Source organism: Athalia rosae, chromosome 1, assembly GCF_917208135.1.
Source record: "Athalia rosae chromosome 1, iyAthRosa1.1, whole genome shotgun sequence".
In the NCBI taxonomy this organism is placed as follows: Eukaryota; Metazoa; Arthropoda; class Insecta; order Hymenoptera; family Athaliidae; genus Athalia; species Athalia rosae.
The window spans coordinates 1,118,008-1,141,642 of record NC_064026.1 but is presented as its reverse complement, the minus strand read 5'-3'; the positions used below and the strand labels follow the sequence as shown (position 1 = coordinate 1,141,642).

The 23,635-nt window shown below is 36.0% G+C and overlaps 2 protein-coding genes and 1 long non-coding RNA gene across 3 annotated transcripts in view; 1 reads left to right on the top strand and 2 right to left on the bottom strand.

Moving 5' to 3' along the window:
• Nucleotides 1-1,943: 1,943 nt before the first annotated feature.
• On the bottom strand, nt 1,944-6,699 carry LOC105693333 (hsp70-Hsp90 organizing protein 1-like). Its single transcript, XM_012413174.3, has 5 exons — nt 6,492-6,699; nt 5,717-5,926; nt 5,385-5,538; nt 5,196-5,296; nt 1,944-3,296 (listed from the first exon to the last, which is right to left on the bottom strand). Exons 1-5 carry the CDS (start codon nt 6,513-6,515, stop codon nt 3,036-3,038), a joined length of 750 nt encoding a protein of 249 aa, XP_012268597.1. The 5' UTR covers nt 6,516-6,699; the 3' UTR covers nt 1,944-3,035.
• LOC125500741 lies at nt 4,804-5,681 on the top strand. The gene is made up of 2 exons (XR_007278202.1): nt 4,804-5,054; nt 5,320-5,681. It is a non-coding gene; the product is annotated as an uncharacterized LOC125500741 (long non-coding RNA).
• Nucleotides 6,700-9,844: 3,145 nt separating the features above from the next.
• LOC105693312 (RNA polymerase II elongation factor Ell) overlaps nt 9,845-23,635 on the bottom strand; it is a 56,100-nt gene continuing 42,309 nt past the window's right edge. The window contains exons 3-10 of the mRNA XM_012413152.3: nt 20,001-20,125; nt 19,789-19,905; nt 18,860-19,132; nt 18,541-18,611; nt 18,119-18,328; nt 16,972-17,836; nt 16,606-16,783; nt 9,845-16,494 (exon numbers count right to left, since the gene is read on the bottom strand). Coding sequence (XP_012268575.1) covers nt 16,321-16,494; nt 16,606-16,783; nt 16,972-17,836; nt 18,119-18,328; nt 18,541-18,611; nt 18,860-19,132; nt 19,789-19,905; nt 20,001-20,125 — 2,013 coding nt within the window. The 3' untranslated portion in view covers nt 9,845-16,320. The remainder of the gene's footprint in view (nt 16,495-16,605; nt 16,784-16,971; nt 17,837-18,118; nt 18,329-18,540; nt 18,612-18,859; nt 19,133-19,788; nt 19,906-20,000; nt 20,126-23,635) is intronic.

Below are 23,635 nucleotides of genomic sequence, written 5' to 3'. Positions count from 1 at the left end.
GAGATCAAATTCACCACATATTAAGCGCTTGCTGCCTCCTCGCGATCTCAACTCTCAACTCCAAAGACCCAGCTGCCCCCACCTCGTGACACCCTTCGCTCCCTCAGCCCCCCTCGGCATTCGACGCCTTGCCCCCTTTTGCTTAGGCCGCCAGTTCAGAGCTGGTTCATTGTTGCTCGAACCATGCAGGAGGGTTGACTAACGTCCGCTCTCGAGCAAAATTTGAGTATACATGCTCTCGCAATCAGCGTCATCATCTGAGCTTAGACTATCTCTCTTTATCCATCGTCACTCTCATCTCTCTACCCAATCCCTCTATTCCCGTTTTGATAGCCTGTATGTACTTAACATATACCAAGCACATGCGAGATGTTCCTTTCTTGATACCGCGGCATACCAACACATGTTGAGCTCTTGTTTGCCACCTTCTTTTACCGCCTGACCGGACTTACCTGTAAGACCATAGTGTCGACTTCCGGTTGTGACAGAGCATAGATATAACCCGTAGGAATTGATGAAACACGTTCTTGAACGCTCTATCCGTCTTTTTAAAACATACGCATGATAATCTCTTTCATCTTTCCAGAGTATAACTGCATTAAAATTACTCACGGTTCTTATCAATTAGTGCACGGATAAGATGCACGAGATGATATAGTTGTTAACTGGATTTTGCAAACTAAACATTAGGACAACCGTACGAATGATCAAAATTCATGAAAGGAAATTGTTTCCAACAGGAATAATTGTAATCAATTCGTTATCACTGTTGATATTTCCGCCGGCTACACAAGTACGAGTAGGAAGCAGCTCAGAGTCGCTCTGATCCTTAAAATTCCTCGCCTTCAAATAAATCACAATTACCGCATGCACAAGTATAATACCCTGCCGTTTCTAATTTAAATGATAACGTTGTATAATTCGTATCAAACGAAGTTTTATCTTACAATTAGTATTCTTCATTCCTGCAGTTCTGTGAGAATGAACCCGTCTACATTTGATCACAACTCCTTTTTTGGAGCTATGCGATGCGGCGAAGAGTATAACAGACTTTTGCAGCTGTGTCCATGCCACTCGGTTTATGTAACTTACGCTTATACGTTCAATGGGGAATGCAGCAGGTTGATTCTGAGATGTCTTTTTATTTGAAAAAAAAAAAAATGTTGGACGATATTTATATACCTAATCATGATTAAGACTTTGATGCTATTATCAAAAATCGTCGCGAAATTGTTTCACTGATACGATCTCGCATACACACAACAATTGCGGGTATTAAATACCATTGGACCAAGCTTGAATATTACAGTAATAATTCTAGATTTTTAGCCGAGAAGTAATGGCGTGTGTATACTCTGATTAAAATTTTAATTATTCGCACATTAATTGCCCTGGAATTCTACCGTAGGTATTCATGAGGGCTGTATAGTATATACATATGTGTATGGTATGAATTGTCGCTAATGCACGACTATTTGAAATTAACGTGTCAACTGACTCCGGAAGGTACTATCAGCACCATATACTTTTCCATTTCGTAATTCACCGTGTTATAAATCCTATATGCAGCTACAGATACATGGATTCGATACAATATGCAAAATATTCATCGCGTGATCGGACTGCACTCGAATTTAGCGAGTAATTGTGGAGATCGAGTTCGTTCAGTTTTATTTCGAATAATTAATCCTATTTAGTTAATAGTAGATATTGAATTTGATGTAAAGTGCGGGAATACGCAGTGTCTGATAAAATGAAATTCTATATTTTTCTTTCAGCTTTGTGCGATCATAATTCGTTGAAAATACATATCGGGTCAGAGCGATACGGTAATTGATAGCTATTTACTTTGACCCATCGTTTGTTGAACGGATAATAATGAAGTGAGGAACAGGGAGCGTATAAGATTCGTGACTGAAATAAACGATAGTTAGAGCACAGCAAAATATTCGATCGATATTTATTTTTTTTATGAAATTGAACTTTTATATAAATTACTATACAAATGCCGGGGATTTTTCTTATCTAAATAAACATAGGGATTGATATTCATTTGTATCTAGGGTTCTAGGCTATACATTCAACTGCAATAATTTATTTATCTTTTCTGTTTTCTAGTTACACACGATCTCCTGTATCTAGGTATATATGATTGTATTTCATAAGGTATACATACGTTTTAAATCACTGCGTTTAAGTGTCTTTTAATCCATAGGTTATCAAAAGGATTTACATACGTATTATCTTACGTATCTGGAGCTTAACGTATGATAATTAACTACATAATAAATAGCTGTGCATAGGTTATTAGAAACAGGATTGTACAAGTTCTCCGAAATCTCAAATTACAAAATTGTACTATTGTAGTATATCTCAAGTTATATCCAATCATCGATATTAATATGTCCATTAAAATGAAAACATCACGCATCCCTAATTTCAAATAATGATTATTGTATATATACTCAGACTTAGCCGTTAATTGATAATAAAGCATAGGGCTCACCGCAGGTTACTAAGATCGACGTTTAGCTTACAAATATTTAAAGGTCCAGTTCAAATAGTGTATCCCTCAGCACGAAACGTACTTGTATAATCAAGGTAAATGCATCAATAGGTCCGACGTGGATTCAGAGTGTTCAACGTACACGAAAGTTCGTGGTATGAACAGTACTAATCAATTCCCTACATTTACGTATAAATAATACCGAATAACTATTGTTCATAATTATGAGGTTGTTCCACAATGTACATACCTATAAATTACAAGACTATGTACTTTTCATTCAAACTCGAGATATTGTGGTATAATTCGATATAAACTATCGTAAGAATTTTCCAACTCTTACACACAAGATACATGACAGATCTGTAGAAGACTATGGCTATACATACGTGCTGGCAAGCGGTTATCGTACGTTTGAAAACAAAAATGAACGTTACAGAGAAGGAAATTCGTCTTAAGAATAATATCGTCGATCTGGACCCACTGGACTTTAGACAATGTTGAAACTAAAATCGTTACCGTCAATTTGCTACGACTTTCCTTTTTTGAATCGTTGCCTCGCCTGTGCCTTGCTGTATTTCGGATGTTTGTCTCTGTCTACTTCGCCATTTTTCTCATTCTGCACTGATTCTTCTGGTTCGTCCTTATTAGTCGTACTACTTTCAAGAATATCCAGCGGTGGCTCGAGCAGCGATCGCCTTTGGCACTTGACGAAGTAACGACACCCCTTTGCTATCCCGAAACCCAGCATAGCGATGGCGATCGTAAGAAGTGCCATCAACAAGGGGTGCTGAATGACATAATTTAATACGAAAGGGCATTTTATGAATCCTCTTCTTTACAGTAAGAAATGCAAGAATATTCAGGTTGGGCGCAAAAGTTTTTTTTACTTCGGGAAAAAGAACGTTTATGGTAAACAGATGGGATACAAATCTCGAAACATTCTGCAGACGAGCTGGTCGTCGCGCGTTGGTATATTGGCCATTCAAATTTTTAAGTGTATTGAATTTTCATAATTTATGGTATACATTTTATCAAGAACGTCGCGTTGGTATCTGAACGTAGTTTTTCGTTTTATACAAGTCTGTGCATCACTAGTTTTATTTCCAACGTTTTAATACCGTTATAGGAACGCGCGTGACCGAGAAGATAAATATTTGCATCAAAATGTATTCAATATAATACTCCGAGTTCGTTTTGCTTTACAAATCACCTGCAACGAACATCGAATCGATTCAGAAACAAAACAAGCTCAAATAAAGCGCGATATAAATAAAATCAGAGAGCTCTTCGAATCTATCTAGTTGAATACCTTCCCGTATGCACCTACGATCAATTCAGAGCTTTACTTTTTTCAGCACTTTCCTATTGCACGTAGCTGTTACATACGTATAGCGCATAGCAAGCGGGAACCAGTTGTTCTAAACTTGTGTAATGATAGCCACCTTAACACTCGAACGATTTTTGATGTCCTTCCATGCGATTCCAATTACATTTTTCAATTGAGTTAATCGCACAACTATCCGCCCTATTGGCTATTTATTTCTCAACGCTCAAGGCAGTTTCGAACGGACCCCCAGGATTGCTACTGCATGGTCTGTCTACTAAACACATATACAATATGTACGCACATGTAATCTTGTGTAAGGGTGAGTAAATATATCCAGCCTTCTCTTGTGAAATCTTCAGAGTAAATGATTCGTTCACTTTTTTAAAATCTAAGTATTTCATTTTGGTTTCGCTAAGAATTTGAGATCACATGCCACACATTTTTGTTTTTCGAATTTCAATAACGATGATACTCGAATAGACCACATCTAAGTACACGTTAAAAAATCGATGCTGAATCTGCAAGGCAATGACACAGTATGTCGTTCCGAGAAAATTTACTTTGGCTCATTGTCCCCGGATTGTTTGTAGCTGACGATAGTTAAGCGACTCATTAGTACTTGAATACAGAGTATATCATCCGTTACGCTTATGTCAGCTAGAAAATAACTCGACAGCAATGATCGTCAAGAGACGTACGCTTCGCGAGTCTTTTCTTATTTTTCCCCTTTTCTTTATCAATCGATGACGTTTTATCGTCGAATTTTTCGGGAATAAGAATTTATGAAGCACGTGGTATATTTGTCGCTCTTCGTGAAAATATAGCATACGAATAGCATTCCATAATATTGACCAGAGTTCGAGGTGATTATCAATGATCTGATTCTGTCGATCTAGGAATATCGGAATATTCGAAGCTTATACGCAGCAGAAGCACGCCGACCTCGCGAATGATTATTGGTTCCGATTTAATTTGATGTTCGTTTAAAAATCGATTCGGTACAGCTCACGTGCTGTGAATCGGAGATCGTATACCTATATGGAGCACGAGACAAAGATGGAGTAAAAAGGACAGACAAAGAGCTATGCGTCGTTTATCTCTACACGTGACATACGTATTGCTATTGCATTACATTATACCTACATGTATACGCTGCGTATATCGTATATCTTTCGGAGCTTCAACAAGTTTGTAACGCGTGCACTGCACCATTATCAGGTACACATATATCATATATTTAATGGCGGACAGAGTTTAAACTGTTTTGCATTGTATATTCGCGTGAATCGATCGAGTTACAAATTTTGCTAGTCTAGATCCAATGTTGTATTCTTTTTTGTGTTCAGTTTGTTTACCTACCGTTAACGTCGGTTTGTTTGTGAAAACGTAATCGGCAATCACGACGATGACGCCAAGAATTATCCCGACGCCAGCACCCAGCCAAGGTATTTGTTGGTCGGCTGAAATGTTAAAAAAATTTCAGAATGATACGTGAATATCCGGGAATAGGTGAACTCGGGGGTGAACCCATGACGAGGATTGCGCTACCTTTTCTATCTTTGATCAGCTGTTTCGAAGCTCTGTGCAGTGCGTCCAGTATACTAGGATCATTTGGCTGTAGACTGAGCGCTTTACAGTAGGAATGAATAGCTGCATTGAATCGGAAAGTTTGTGACTCCACTTCCGCCTTGCGGTAATATCCCTGAAACAAAAAGAAACAATGCATAATCAACAACGATTTTACAATAAAATAACAATCATATCGTAGTGAAACTAAAATGGTTTTGTATCTGAAAGTATACGAATAAATTATAGCCTTGGGGTTTTCAAATTGTTCCAGAATAATTTTACGTATTGTAATATTCTTGTTATATTCTCACCTTTGTCCAATCGGGTTTCAGTTGAATGGTCATTACGGCGTCTTCCATGGCAAAGTGGTACTGCTGCATTTTCAAAAATACCAAAGACCGGTTGCTATACAACGAATGATTCTTAGGGTCCAGCTTAATTGCGTGTGTGTAATGGAACATCGCCTCCCCATATTTTTGCTCCTTCACGCAAGCGTTGCCAAGTTCTTTTAATCTTTGTACCTGAAAATTAAAAGTGGAATTTATTTCATAATTTGTTTACGTAGATATATACGAATGAACATTTTCGCAGTATTTTTTATTTCTAATTTCGTCTATTCCGTAACGAATCGTAATTATTTGTCATTTATGCCATGTGTATTTGAATTCTATTATAATGTCTATAAAAAATGGACGGTTCGAATTACAAACGTTGCCCAATTATAAAAACCGGTAAGTTTGGGCAAATTTTATAATATTTAATGTAGTTTTTCTATTAATATACAACGCTGTTTACTTTAAAGATATAAAGTTGTAATCAATTACTTCAATTTCGTTTTTTCCATATCCAATATAATTTCAAAAGTGGATTCCATACTTATTAGAAAAGAACGAAAATTGTGAGAAGTACGGCAATGATAAACAGGAAAAATGATAGTTTGTGAATAATTCAGAGGTAGTAGCGGCTTTAGGGTTGGGGAGTGGGGGATGTCAAACATTGAGCAACCCTAATGAGATTTGAATAATAAATATAATGTCTGAAAAGTAAGTAATTTTACTGCAAGTCAGGACACTTCACATATCTCACCTCTGTGTCGCGGTTAGCAGCCATTTTGAAGACAATTAGATATTATCGTGGGTTAATAGTGTTTCGCTGTATAAGAGGGTAGTTTTAAATTGAATTAACAACCATTCAATATCGTTGGAAATATCGTCACCCCCCTTGGAAAATAATAATCAACAATGTGGAGCGGACGACATCTTGGCCGGCCATCTGTAGGAGCAGCGGCAGCACCGCAAGTCGTAGTCGAATAGGTCGAAGTTTTGGTCCCGGAAACCGCAACACGCATGTCTTGCGCATGTCCATTATAATCAACGCAATTTAAACAATTCATTTTGACCAGTTTTTACTTATTGTTAGATTGTAAATATTAATCGGAGTGAATATTGAATAACATAGAAGGAATGGAAAAAGAGCACACAATGTTCCATATAAGGGTAAAAGAAAAGAGACCACCGATTATTTGCATCATTATTTTAATGATATCTTCATTTCATACAAATTAAGTGGGGAGTTATAATACAAACTTAAAATATATACATCAATATCTCATGAAACTTTTCTTCAATAATTATTCAACTCATTCATTTTAATCGATAACATATAGATCTCATTTTTTTCATTCCTTGCTCTCATCAATCTACATAATCTTTCGTTGGGTAGACACGTATAATTATTCATACCATATGAATATATATAGGTGTACATAGTGTGCAATGAGCCTGGCAAGTCATTTGAATAAATATTTAATTAGGTATAGTCATCGGCTGCTGCTCTTGCTGCCCTTAGACTATATTACACGAGGATTTGGGTAGAGCAAATCGAGGATTGGACTAAATGATTACACGCATATCACAAAACAGCTACTATTATATACAGCTCTGCACTGTGCATGTATATATAATATGTATTAAAAATTGTCATTTTTTTTTTCAATTCTTTTCTGTTTCCAATATCATTTTTTATCTATATACTACAATAATATATAAGAATCGCCTCTGGACCCATCTCATCATCATTTATATATTTATAACGCGTAATAATAACATATATATAATTCGATCGGTTAGACACTTCTAAAACACGTACTCGTCATTAATGCACAGTTGCTATATTACTTTTATACACAGTATACAGAAAAGCATGTCAATTTACTTTCTTTCTTTTTTTCTCTGTTTTTTGTTTTATGAGTAGGTGGAAGTAGACAACCGATCGTTCGAACTGCAGCAGACATAATTCTTCATATTATATTATACATATCAGATTAATATTATATATAGTTACTTTATTTTTTATTCGTTTTAATATGCCAATTTTTAGCCGCGTATTCTGCTCTTTCATTTTGTCATTATCATCATCATCGCATCAATAAGGCGACCTACCGACAATTTTAAACCAAAAAGCACACTATCTCCGCACACGTCCGGTGGATTATCCGTGACATTGTCCTACTTAGTTAGATAAAAAAATCCAAAATAATTCATTCAAATTCTTGCGTAAGTATATGCATATATACATACATATACATACAATAAAACATCTCGAGAACCTCTGCCCAAAGCCGTACGTACTATAATAATTTTTATGCACAACCCACATGTATCGTTTACTCGTACATAATTGTTAACCGTATAGTATATAATGTAAGTGATTACTTTTTGTAATTTTTTTGTTTTTTTTTTTTGCTTTTTTTGTTCGTTTTGTTTTTTTTTCATTTACTTTGCTTAAAATAAATTTTATACATTTTTTTTTTAACTCAAATTCCCATTATTTTTTTGTGTGTTTTCATTTTCAACGTACTCATTGTATGTTTTATACGATTTTTACAAGTGTTTCAACGTACGAGCAAATAAATTATACAAATAAAACCGAAGCACAAATATAAATCCGGATGTATTCGGTACTTTGATTATGTTGAGTGAAAAATTTTCGAGAAGCGTTCAATATACCAGGTTGATGTAACAGAAATGATTATCGTACGACTGTTAAACAAAATTTGCGCAAAATCGATGAACCTCACATGGCGGAAGCGCCTCAATGGCCTGCCATTCGTTGTCAAATGAGTTGTTTGTTCAAAAGGTTATTCAGTAGTTGCATAAATTATACCTCTTTGAATTCATATATAATCTAGACATAAGTACAAGAACGTACGATTGATTATTACGCTTCAGAATCTACATACATGTGCATTTGGCAAATGAATTGTAGTTCGGTTTATATTACGATTCATATGTGAAATGTAAATATATTTGCTATACCTCTGTCGCGCGATCATTTTCTCCCGGTATATGATTAATATTTCATTATCTTCTCATGGTAATAATATAATCCTTGTAATTTTTTTATTCATTTCTTTATTCATTCATTCATTTAATTATTAACTTTAGGTCATAATTGCAAATACAACTATATAGGTATAGGTATATGATGAATATACGAGCCATTGTCAGGGAGCAATGCAGTCGTCATAGATAAAAGTCGGTCGGTATATATATTTATATATGTGTGTAGGTAATATATATATAATATGTCATTCACTTTTACTCGCTTGCGTTATTATCAATATTGTTATTGGTACACATACAGGTGAATTATTTATCATCGTCATGCACACTACGAGAAAATACGATTTCTCGTTACTTTATACGCGATTATTATCATACGTAATAATAACTATGGGTAAGAAAAATGAGAGAATATTGGAAGGGAGCAACAATATGGGGAGAAACGGGGTGATGCGACATCTGCTCGTGCAATAAACACAGTCACCAATAGTTCAAATCATCTACAAGTATTGTTGAGATTATTGTTTTTCTTTCCTTGTCATCACTTGTGCAAACGTTGAAATGAAGTGATAGCAAAAATTTTTCCCATACTCTCTTTCGATTGAAAAATGGTGTTTCTATCTGTCTTCACATTCGTATAGATCGTATACAATGATCGTATTCGTAAAATTACTACCGCGCCCCCAGAATGCAATCATTGAAAGGAAGTGTGTTTATATATAAATATAATATTATCTTTATATATAACAGCATCACAGTCAAAATATAATAGTACAATATATCGGGCATTTATTGTTTCCGTTCGTTCATTTCTTTTTTTAATTTCACTGTTTTTCCACCATGAAAAATGGGTATAAATAAAATTGTTGTGCATAGTTCCTTTTTTGTAATATAAATCACACGATCGCATTCATTCTTCGATACGTATATCGGTATTTTAATTACGTAAACCTATAAGTATTTTCTTCACCCATTACTATAATTACAATTAGATTTTTTTCTTCCTTTCAATTCTTGTCACTAGTATCTATGTTTTCAATTTGACTTATGATGTTTAGGAGAATTATTGTTTTTTTTTTGTTTTTTTCGGTTCTGTGCTAGTTCAACTCCAAAGGCTAAGCGAGTCAGATATTGGAAATTATCATTTTTGAATTAACGACTAGCAAAAATTCATTCAATTGCAATCGTGGCATACGATTAGAATTTCAATTCTTTATTCGATTTCATGCGTCCAGTGGTTAATTCAAAGAAAATGATCGTATGGGTAAATGCCAATAAGAAACCAACAATAGGAGACGATAAGAATTAACAGATGTTGAAAAATCTAACTGCTTTTTGTGAGGGAATAGAATTTTTTTTTTAATTCTCCCTTTGAATTCTTTGCAAATTAATTAACAATATTTTTTATTTTAAAAATGAACGCTGTTTTGATAAACACATAATCCCGTACGGAATATCGACTTGAGTGTTTACACGCAACAATTATTGGCCGTGGTCACGCAGAAAGGGTAGCTGCCGACCAATAATCGTTAATTGAACGCGCATCAATGTAATTGCTATACATATGTATACTACTGTCGGTTGCGTTCTTTCTGCGTAATCGAACATACATATACCGAATACGCGTATAGTATACATAAATACTATAGTATGTATACATGCATTCAATTTTCTATGGATTATTAACTACTTAATGCACTTGACTTGGTAAATGGTACATCATAATAATATACATATTATTACTAAAATTTACATTATATAATTACTTATAAAAAAATTAACAGAAGGGGCATGCTAGTTGCGAGCTGTTCGTTTTCGTCAATTATTTTTTCCCACTGTCACTCTCTTCTTTATTCACCTACAAGCTACAAATTTCATACAGTTCTTTCAATGCTTCACAATGATTCCTCACGATCAAAACATCATTCTTCTACATCAGATATATCTAGATTAGCTAATTGCAGTTTTCATTATTTTTATTTCCCTCTTTCAATGGTTTCATTTCTAATTTTTTCGTTCTAGAAATTGTCTAAATTCAACACTTTTACGAGTGTGGATGATCCCTTACGATTTATTGTACGTTATAGGTACCTGTAAGAATACTCACTTTCAGTTATTTTTGCAAAGAACTTATGTTTGTATTTTTTATCGTCGCAAATTTCATTACTCTCTTTGTTACAAAATAATACGGGAAAAACTGTGGCAAGAAATTTACATCGAATTCAATACATATAAATAGCTTGATAAATTAATAAAAATAAAATGTACAAATTTTCATTGATTGTGGCCAGCAATATTTTCTCCCTTTAATTCTAAGAGCTTGAACCGCGTATATTCGTTTTCTCACAAAACGCATGAGAAATAGATAAATTTTTCTAATTAAAAAATGGAGACGTGTAAACGAGGCGTTTTCAATTTCAACTAGTTGAACAAAAAATATCAATATACCGAAGAGTTCAAGTGATTATAACATTTCCCTACACGTACGTACATACAACTCGTTATAACGCACGTTGGAAAAATGAAAGAAATATAGATTATTAATATTGGCACTTTAATACATTAGGCACGTATATATATGTACAAATTATTTGTTATTTTTGATTCAATTTTGGAAATAATTAAACTCTTCGTTCGATTGGGATTCTCATCAAGGTTCCACAGAGGAAGATCAATATCATAAGCAAGTCAATGGCGGTAACTCGAAAAGGGAATGAAATCCAAAAACAATTTTGGAAACTGTTAGAAGAGCGATGGTTTTCTGATGTTTCGTTTTTCGTTCGATAAGATATACTGGTTTTCAGTTTTAAACACGCGGTACACTAGATGCAGCGAGCTTTTATAACTCAGGCACATAAAATTCTAAAATGCTAATTATATGCATAGGTTCTATAAGTCTTAACGAATATATTTTAGTAATGTTATGTATAAAATGTGTCTGACGAGTAAAGTACAGGGTAGAATTTTGCATTTTAATGTAATAACGGAAATAATGACACCAATATAGTAGTGGTAAAGTAATAATAATCACAATAATAACAGTGATAATAATAATAATGATAATAACAATAAGAAGAAGATTAATAATAATGATAATAGCTGTATGAATAGCAATAATGGTCAGAGACATAATAACACCAATGGCACGCACCAGCACACCCCTGTCCTCCCCTATTTTGCAATTACTTTTTTTTCTCTCTACACGGAATTCTAATGAGGAAAACCGACATCACACGCACAGAAAAACAATATCTGAATTGAATATAAGTGATATTTGAATAATATATAATTCATTTTATATTTAATATGTATATGTTATCGATCATATTTCGATTATTGTGATGAAATTCGGGTTCGAATTTTTCAGAAGTCTTGGTGGTCGGAATATATTGATAAAATATCATTTCGTTTATATTTTGTGATAAACGAAATGACAAACCACGGTACTCTCATTTTCTGGTACGCTTCATATTTTTGTTTAATTGTCTGTGCAATACGCGCAATCGCATCATAACTTCTAAGATTCTGTCTCTAAAAATTAGCACTTGATCATTTGTCTAAGAAAATTTGCATTTTATAATAGTACCTAATTTATAGATGCCGAAAACTAAACCGTATTCAAAAACACAACAGTGATATAGTTATAGATATTATTAAACACTAAAACTTTTCATTTATTTTCGATTTTAACGAAGTTGTACGACTTTTCGTGGCTTTTTCGAATAGACATAACATCCGGAGGACAGCATTTCAAAAATTGAACACGTTTCAAGTATAGAAAATTCTACCCGATTCGATGATGCCCTGTGCTAGCAGCGCTTTAATAATGGTAACAATAATGGTATACTGGAGAAAAAATATTAGAAGATAATTCGATTTTTGGTCGAGAAACGAAAATAAATTTTAGCAAACGTTGAACGTGTCAAACTATATCCTTTCGGAAGATCATTTTCTCTTCTTCTTGCTTTCTTTTACAGACGACGCGCCATTGTATCAGGTATTTAATTATCACTGTTTTTCTCATCAATTTGTTCCAAGCTACCGGAGTTGTGCCGCTTTATCCCGTATAATAACAATAATGATCTAATAATGGTAATAGTTATAATAATCCTAATAATGTAATACGAAATAATCTACAGTACTGATTCCGAATTCTGATCTTGTTTTTTACTTTTTACTCGTCGGTTTTAAAGCTGCCCGGATCATTCGTTGTACAAACGGGTTGCGATGAGTGTTGACTGGTACAGGGTATGTGTAATTGTGGTAACTAGTTTATTTATTAAGATCGATCTTTCAAAGCCTATAATTACCATGTATGACACAGTGTCGTAGGTGTTGACTAGCGAATTTATTATAGAAATATCTTCGGAAATTTTGAGGGATCCGTCGATCGCAATTTACGTCAGAGTCGAGACATATGAAGAGAAAAAAAAAAAAATAAATAAATAAATCGAGTAACGCGCTGTAGTTAAAATCCCTTTCGCAAAGCACGATTCCTTATTGAAAAGATAGATGTACAGTTGTAGATAAATCAAAGACGATATTTTCTTGTTTCAATAGTGTTTTATTAACTTGCAATGCAAAAATTACGAATTAAAGTAACCCTTCAAGAGAATATATTATTATGCACCCATTATTGTTTACTTTGTTTATTTATTTATTTATTTTATTATTATTATTTAATTTTTTTTTTTTAATTTGTATTTTTTGCTGTTTTTCTCCCATATACACTTGGTGACTGATACATATATTGTAGTTCTTCCGTCGTTTTTCTTTTTGTTGTTTATTTTTTTATATATTTTTATCAATAACGTTATGAGCGAACTCAATTTCGTTAAATGTTTTTTTTTTACTTATTTTATTTTTTTTTTTCAATTTTTTCTCATCGTTTGAATTCATTTATTACTCTGTACACACGTTAAAGCACTGTGCCATACATTTTCATGCGATTTCATTGTTTGCTCTACGGTATGAAAAAAAAAGATTTTCGACATTTCTTAAGTCAATTATCCTCTGAATTGGGTATTGAGCAGACACTGCCGTAATAAAATAGTATAACAAACGTCAAATTTTTGTGATGTAGCAGCATCTCAATATAACATTGGTTTTTTTTTACCTTTGTTTTTGTTTAATTAAAACGTAAACACCATTATTTAACATACTAAAATTTGAGTAACGTAACATTTCTCTTTTGTAATCATCGTCGTTATTCGTAAAGCTTACTAGGCTAAGCTGGCCGTACACATGATGATTGTCATTTACATGACAATCGTAAAAGTGAAATTAAACGTAGAAACACAGTCAATAATTTGATTCAGCTGTTTTCAATGTTACAATCAAGTAATATTATAAATTAGCAAAAAAGGTTCTGATTCCAATCAACACTGGTATTGGATATTTTGTAATAATTCATTGTATACGTGACATATGTACACAGGTTCTGACAACCTCGGGAAATTCTATAAATAAAATATAATAAAATCAACAAAAAAATGAGTGTAGAAAACCGGAAAATCTTCAACAAATTGAAATGTCAAAACATTTTCAAAGTTTCCAAAAACGATTTTCCTTCACAACCAGCTATATTAGCTAGATAAAAATAAGGAGCACTTCACAATTCTGACAACACAATGAAAGAAAGGCCAGCTTACCCTTGAAAACTATTTTGTCATTTGTATCTATCTTGCGTATTATCTTATTGTGGGCCTGCGTCCCTATAATACCACAGAACACCAGAGAAGAGAGTAAATACTTTGGATGCACATAGAACGACACAAAAGTAACACCCTGTGATGTTGGTATCCGGACAGATTTTTCTAGTGAATTTATATCTATTTATCCCAGATATGATACCAGGTGGACGTACAATAGTGGAATATTAATGATTGATAACCAAAATTAAAGGTTTGATAATTTCGTCTTCTATTCGAAACTTTTTTTGCTCATTTCTTTGAAAATAATGGTCTACTCTTTAATATTTGGCACAAAGTGTGATCGATGTTCATCACAGCGTTCACTTACTTCCAGTTTTCTGTGATAAATATACCAACTACTGAACTTTTATCCAAACAATAATAATAATAATAATAATAATAATAATAATAATAATAATAATAATGATAATGAAAATAATGATAATAATGATAATAGTAGTAGTTGTAATAATAATTATGTAACAAAGTAAAATTTATAAGTGAAACATCACGGTTTGCCTGTACATATACATCATCAAATGATCAATCGTTAAACTAAGCTGATATTATTATTTTTTTTTGTTTTTTTCCAAGGTTGTTATGAATTAAATTTAATATTATTATTTATTACTTACTATCGTTAAAATTATTAAAATATTTATATTACTCAATATACACATTCTGGACACAAATCACAAGCTTTGTTCTTATTTGTATTAGTCAATCGTTGATTTCCCTTTTCCTCAGGCGGATTCAAGAGATTCCGAGTATGTTTCTTTATTTTTAAGACAATTCTTCCATTTGGAATTCACTAATTAGTTTAATGGATTACTTTGTTTTAACTCTTAGTTTGGCATTTGGCGGCTGAGCCAGCGGCTTCGGAATTTCAGCGTCTGTCGTGTCAAAGTACTTTGTTACATATAAACTTCATCATTCTATCCCATGATACGGAGTGGAGGGCGTAGCTCTTGTGTGATTTCATCCGTTACCTAATTTTCTTCTCTTAAAGGAGAACTGTAGCCTTGTCATTACCAGATGTACCGCACTTCAGTTCATCAACGTTAAGGAAAAAAAGGACAAAGCAACGAGAAGGTCCTCGATTACTTTTAGTAGTCAGCTATTGTTTGGATCTTTGATCAAGTTGATATGGTAAAGTTAAATACCTAAATTTTTGATATATTTTTTTTTTGTAAAATTTTTTTTTATATAAAAAAAAATGTCTGAATTGTAAGTCTGAATGATAAATCTGAAAGGATTGTTCCTCTGGTAGATTTCAAGTTTTAACTTTTTGTTTGGCTGAAATGCTCCAATCTTCCACTAGCCTCGTTCTCAGACTATCTCGCTCACATAACTACTGGACACTTTTGGACGTGCGTACTGTATTAGTCAATAGCTTACTATTTTTTGTATCTCTGGACAGTCTTGGACGTGTTGACGCAGCTAATTCGATGCAGGACAAAGCTCTTTCTCTCTTTTCTTCTCTCCCCCAATATATGTTAGGATTGTCTTCCATGCTTTAGTAATTGCTTCGTGAAGTATGTACCCAGTTCTAACAAAGATTCATTGTCAATCGAATATCAAAACCTTGCCATAATTGCCTATACGAGTGGATCCGCTGTTTAATGGACAGTTGAGCAGAATCTATGGCCTTTGCTTTATTGTTAGATCAAATATGAAAGTAATGAGCATTCCGGGGGTAAGTCGAGCTGATTTCATGTTTCAGCTCAAACCGCCCTGCGGTATCTTCAGGGGACGTCTCGTCAGGAACAATTTTAGTTAACCTTGGAGTTTGCCGAGAAAATGCACACTTGGCAATAACGTCGACAGCAGCGTATTAACAACCGAGAAGAGTAGGAAGGGTGAGCGTTTCACCTTGTGTCAGTAGTGCATACTTCCTCCACCCCCACTGCCATTTTGAGAATCGTATTCGAGAACCAGTCGCTTTATATGACTCAGTTTGTCGTGGAGATAGTGAAATTGCCTTTTGGTCTGCTGATGAATCGAATCATTTTTGGTGTCGTTATACTCGGACACAATTTGACTCTTGATTTCCTGCACATAAAATTACGACTATATGTAAAGACACACTCATTTTCCAAGCTACGATTGTGACAACAGAGAACAGGAAGTTTTGGGGTATTCATAAAATTCAAGTAAACTAACCAAGTATCTAGCTTCGTTTCCAGCTTTACTCTCTTTCTTTAATAGTTCCTCGAGCTGAGCAAATCGCCTCGAAACCTTGGCCATCTGTGTGTGTAAGCGCCTGTACTCTTCATAGTCCGCGTTGAACTCTGCCTTGTAACGTTTTCTTTGCTCGTTGCTGCTGATTGTCGTGTAGTACCTATTGTTCGACGGGTATACAGAAAATAAAACACATTCGGATTAGACTCAATCAGAGGTATCAAATTATTAAATACACGAACGTAACTGAGGGTACAGAGCACAAATAATTGGCATGTAAGTGTATCAGAACTTAGTCGAGGATTAGATCAGTCTGGTAATGAAACGATTAGATCAAATGCTTCTTACGTGAGGTAGTCCGGGTATTCAGAGGTCTTGGTATCCGATCTCGGTGGTGATCCACGACCAGTTGTGGAGTCAACATGCCCTGATTTGCCACTTGTATTTCCGGTGTAACTATTGCCACTGTGAGTCGTAACTTCGAAATTACAAGAGCCACTATTTACACTTCTCTCTCGTTCTCTTTCACGCTCCCTTTCTCTCTCCCGTTCCCTCTCCCGCTCCCTTTCTCTCTCTCGTTCCCTCTCCCTTTCCCGTTCCCTCTCACGCTCCCTTTCCCTTTCTTTTTCTCTCCCTCGGTCATCTCGATCTCGCCTGTCACTCGCACTTGGGCTGCCCCCGAAGCTCGAACCACTCCCTCGCACAAAATTCACAACACCAATATCACCACTGCTCGATTTGTTACTGTTACCATTATGGTTATTTAAAACGTTATTATGGGTTAGACTACTATGCGAATTATGGCTGTTTAGATTGCTATGCGCGCTATGAACTTCCTCACAGTCACTGGACGGTGTCAGGCACGATTTGCTGGCACCATAGCTGCCTCGAAGCACTTCACTGTTTGTTCTCTCGGCACGATAATCCCGTTCGCGTTGTTGCCTCTGGTCCCAGCCGTTGTTACCACCATTACCACCACCAACTACACCACCACCTGTTGTCCTTCCGTTGTCAGCAGGAGTCGTTGAATTACTGGTTGTCGCAGAACTACTGGTTTCTGTTTTACGGTAGTGAGATATCCGGGGTTTCTTGGTCGGGAGACCGTCGTTACCTTGGAAGTACCCTGGTCTCTTCGAGCTCATTATACTTGGAGGTGGTGCCGTTATACCTGGTGGTGATCCCGGATGAGTAGAGTTCGGCGATTGGCCGCTACCTGTTGAAACCAAATAATAAGAGTAATTAATCTCTCCGATCATTTGCCATCTGAGGAATTTTTTTGCCTCGTTCGCAATACTCTCGTTACGAGAACAAAATAATTGTGAAACATGCTTGGATTATCGGAGAATCGTTAAATTTATGTGCACAGGTATTTTCGGCAAATGTCCCTAATTTTTCAATTATTTGAGTTTCGTAGTGGGTAAAGCGGTCGCCGACAATGATCCTGAAGGCCATGCGTAACAATTGTGTATATATTGGCGAGTCAAACAGTAATTACCACAAGATCCACCGTCGCTGGAACCCGGCGGGGTCAGATTCTGTGGCTTACGGCGTTTAAGCATTGCCTTTTCTTGTTCGGTGTAAAAAAGCCAATCTTCCTGAACGTCATTCCATACATGCCGCTGTAAGTGATAAGTATTGTCCCGCATGTAAGCTACCTGCTTGAGCACCGTTGAAATTATACTCTTCTCTCGATCTCTCACACCCTCTGGAAAAGGAAAGTTACTTGTATTTCATCACGTCAGAATGATCTCAAATGCTTTCGAATCTGTGTGATATTGAGAGTGCTTTAGACGTAGTAGAGTGTAAGGCGAAAAGCCTTCTTCAACTAAACCTGATGTATTATGAAAGTACACACAAAGCTTTTGATATTTACTTTACAACATGAAAGTTATGTAATAATACAGCTTTATTTAATACCTCTGTGGATGCGCTCGTGCAACTCGGGCTTCTTGTATGGCCTCAAAGCAAGGAGGTGTATAAGTCTTTCTCTGTTGGCAAAACGTAAATAAAATGAGAAATTAATGGATTGTAAATATTCGGTATCATCAACATCTGCCATAAACTATCTATGGAAAATATGGTTCAACGTAATCTGTTTCTTATGCTCTTGGCTATGCAAATAATTGATCAAAGACCTACTGGCCTCCTTACAATTTGGAATGAGAATTCAGCTGCTAATATTTTGATAATTACTGAATTGAATTCATTCATCATGGATATAGGTAAATCTCCTTACTTCAGAGGTCTTCGCATGATATCGGACATTTTTTTCTCAGGTTGAGCACGAGCTGCAGGGGCTGCATTGTTGCTAGGGGTAGGTTTGTACGAAGAAAGGCGAGATTGAGTAGTAGATGATGGCGGTATGATGTTGGAGGGGTTTGATACAGTCATTGGTGGTTCTCTTGCCCTGGGGGGTGCTGATGGTGGAATAGTTCTTCCCGACCCGACTTTTACTTTGACTTTGACCTTCCGTCCGATGTCTGGCCCATTTGCTTTTATTACTCGTGTACTGCAAATGGAAAATGTTCATAAATTAAAATAAAATACAATCAAACATTCCTGACAAATCTAATTCTGTAATTATGACGTTGTTTTACCAACATCTTAGTCTGACCTTCCGATAACTCTAGATATTTTGACTTTTCGATAGAAAAAGAATTCGGACAAACAAATGGCACTGTTATAACAGAGTCTGCCTCGCAGATATGAGATAAATGAAATAATTATGATGTCGAAGACCGTTTGGAATATTAGTAAGGGTTGAAAAAAATATTTCCAGCTATCTACGTATTGTTATAGCCATTCCGATTGTCAGGATATACATATGCAGTACTGAAATCTGCCAGCTACACATGCGAATCAGACACTTGTAGCCTTGACAGTGACGTCGCTGAACAAATTAACTCTTAGAAGAGTGCGGTATCAATAGAATCCTGGACATCGGTATTGTAAATATGTATTATGCATTGTCTAGAAAATTGACATTACACACAGTCCAAAGCAATTAACATTTATGCAATTAACCATCCATCGACGGAAGTGTGGTAATTACAAATAAATGTACGGTAAAGTCGGCCTTTATCACAACGTCAATTATTTGTTTGTATATCATTCGATAATCTTACATAGCCGCGATTGGAAATTATCGACCATAAATGTACTCACCATTTGTTTTTGTGATTTTCTTCGGCAACAGCCATGCGATGCCTGGTTGCCTCGTACACGTCATCCTTCGCCTGTATGCGCATTTTACATGGCAGCGTACCAAGGCTTTCCAAACTCCTGCGACAAAACGGATATCGAATGAATAAGTTATCGGCCAGTTGCTAATGACAAGAAAGGGATGTCTCAATAAATTATTTCTCAAATTAACTTACTTGGATCCGGTCTGTTGTATGCATTCAAAACTGCCCTGTGGGCCCTCGATGTCCTGATTGCCGGAAAGGCTGAATGTAAATCCCGCTGTTCCATGGCTGGATTGTGACGACGGAAAGCAGAGTTGCTGCAATTAGAAAGAAAAAATAGGATATGAGCCACGCGTAATTAGAAAATCTATTCGACTGTACATCACTGGTAAAATCTACGTACGACTAAAATATCTATACATCAGTAATTTTCTGTGAGCATTACAACGTGAAACGTCGATAGATCTTGAGATATGTTTTACTACACCTAAACATTTTCAGCGATCGAAAAACTATTCGTCGCCAATCTTTTCTGGGCATTGCGCGATCAGCGTGTTAATTTTGACGCGCATAAAACTCTGAATTGTTATCGTTCGACGGGTATGAGAATGAGTGTATACATAATCGCATTAAAAGAAGAATCAAACGAATCGTCATTCGCGTCACGAAAGTGAACGATAAGCAAATATGTCTCGATAAATCTCGAGAGAGAATTCAGCGCACAGGTGTTTCCTTGGAACTCGTTTGAAAAAGAAAATGTATCACGTATAATTTCACACGGTGACTGATGGAATTAAAGAATGTCAGAGGAAGAGAAGAAATGCAATTACTGGCTCATTTCTTCGGATGAAATGCGAACTTTGTGGAGGTGGCGCGACTCCCACGAGACGCAGATTCAATCTGAAGCCGCATAAAATTCCCTCTTACGGCTTTAGCCTCATGGAACCCATTTCATTTTCCAATTCTCAGATATTGGCTCACATCGTTCGGCCGGATTTGCGATTTTCCACCAATTTCTTTATTATTCTCCTTTTTCTTTACGATTTGACATCGTCACCGCGGTAAACCGTTTGCTCATGAAATCGATTCGGATTCGTAACAGGTATTATTTTCGGTATTTGCATTGAATGCCCCATTCGCTTCTGTTTAACCAAGAGTAACACTGGTTTTATGAAAGGTAGAGGCAAGAAAAAATAAATACCACGCCAGTTTTATCTTCGGGTGTGTACATATCTCTCAGAAATATAAATCTACATCCAATTCAATCAGGGTAAACGTATACCGTGCCCGCTTATCAATTTATAGATACTGAATAGATATAAATTTCTTACGATCACGATCATTCGATCCGTATTACCGGGATACGACGACAAATTCTAAAATTAATTACTGTATTGGAAATTCGTATTTCACGGACTCGGCAGTATCTTTAATAAATTTTTTTGGTCGAGATATAGCGTACACCTATACATGTGCATGCAAATTTGTCATACAATTGATAAATAATAAATATGAATCGCGACAAGCTGCATTTCCGGGTAGTCGATGAACGACCGCGTCGGTATTCAACGTATATGGATGTAAAATAAATAATCGCATACCTACAACGTCCGAACGTCATTCGCTCGCGTATAACATATGATCCTTTTATAGTTTTATATAATTACAAGAACTGAGCATGACGGGCAGGAAACTGAATTACTCGTGTAAATTGTTAGGATATTGCGCGACGACGACTTTAGAGGCAGGGAAATCCCATCCGGTATGAATTTTAGCGACCGGAAGGGTAAAAAATTTCCGTCCGTGTATGCCTCGCAACGACGTGGATCAACGGCGTTGATCGTCATTCGATATTTCAGTAGGAATCGGTCGGTCTATTTTTTTTCAAACGTTGCGTAACTGCAGATGAATCACATAATGTATACGATTGATATAATAACTCTAGTGCGACAGATACGCGTCACTAGATATCTTTTTACGGATCATCTGCCGTTCGCTCGATGTCACGATGATCTGCATACAATCGTCGTGTTCTTTTATAAAGCCAAGGCTTGTTAGGTTGCGCAATCGGAAATAATAATTGCCTCTGGAATCTCTTAATATATTTACAATACTACGAGGATACCTATAAAGGACGAAGGTATTCCCTCGAGAAGAAAATCGCGAAGGGTTGTTATTTATTTTTATTTCGCTTTCATTTTTCCTCCCTTTTTTCCTCTCAAATCTTTAGCGAGCTACTTTGTCCCAGGGGAGTGGGCGGAAAGGGATTTTATGTCGCTCGTATATATAATACACAGGTAGGTATACGTGTATATAGGTATACATGTATCCGCAGCACCCGATGCTTCGCAGCTTCTCACTTCGTTGTCCCCATCTCCAGTTTGCAGGAAAGCAATTCCAAATCGTTCTTGCGGAACGAGTAAACTAAAGATGGCTGCTCCTCCACCCCTGAGCTCCGAAACGAAGTCGAGACACGCGATGAGCCAACAACGATTCTCATAATTTGCCCGTCCAACTTTTCTATCTATTTCCGAGATTCAAATTACGATAAAAAGAATTTTATTAAAAAAAAAAAAAAAAAAAACTAGACCGATTCTACACGGATGAAACTGTAATATTTCTATCGAGAATTCCTCACGATTTCACGACGACTTTTCGCGCGGAGTTCTCTCCTATCCCCCGACTTTTTTCGTCACGCATTACAGCAGCGGCAGAACCGGGCCATGCCACACTCTTACCAAAAAGCTGTCGAATACCGAGAGAATGGGATATGAAAGTTACGTGAAGGGAGACCAGAGAAATTTAACATTTACCGTATATTATACGCAGACTGTGCCGCTGCTATAAACACGATCCGACTCTCAATTGATCGCGTACCCAGGTGAAAAAAAATAAAACGTGTCGGAAAATCCTCAAAATCCGAGGATAATCGTAACGATGAAAATTATATGGTATTTTTTCGGAACGGTTCGAGGGACCAACGATAAGATTATTTCGAGTTTTGACAGTCGAGATATTATTTACCGTTACCTTCGTACGATCATTCGGATTGTTTGCCAGCGGTTGACCAATGTCAGTTAATTTCAAGGATTGTATATTTGACGTTGCGTGATTCACCGCTACATTTCCTCTAATTAGTACTCAATCAATAACAATCCTCGAAGTCATGCCAAAACGCCGTCGCAGTGGTATAAGCACTGCAGCAGATGGGGCGGGGGCCAGAATTCACTCTATATCTCTACTCTACTCGTGACCAGCTTTCATAGTTTCGAGCTTCGGGGACTCGCGAAATAAATTCCTTCAGCAGCGATAAGCTCTCAGTTTTTATAATTCCCGGGGCGGGTGAAAATCGTTTTCTATCATCAGAAAGTAAACGAACCGAAAGGGCGTAACCGAAAAAGGCATGAAATATTGGAAATAGAGTAGATTTTGAGGAGTGAATTATTCAAGTATGTCCCACACCGTCCGACCTGAAAACGATTCTTCTAATTTTAAATCATAACATTCTTACGTTTAAGGATCGCGGCCAATTAATTTCGCGATCAAATCGTCTGCAATTAAAATTCCATCGTAGCTTCCACTCTTCGATATATTCGCAGGAGTTAGTAAGAATTATAGGCGGAGTTGTACGAGTTATAAGATAAATTTTATAAATAGACTATAGAAATGCCGTGTCCAAATGTAATTCCATTTACAGAAGCCAATAATAGGCGCGACCCACACACGCGAATTAGCGAACAATATAAAGAGCATGAGATTTGGTCCACTTATAGCGTCGATGATCGTCGCAGGAAGAAAAAGGTGAAAAATAAAGTTAGAAAAAAAGA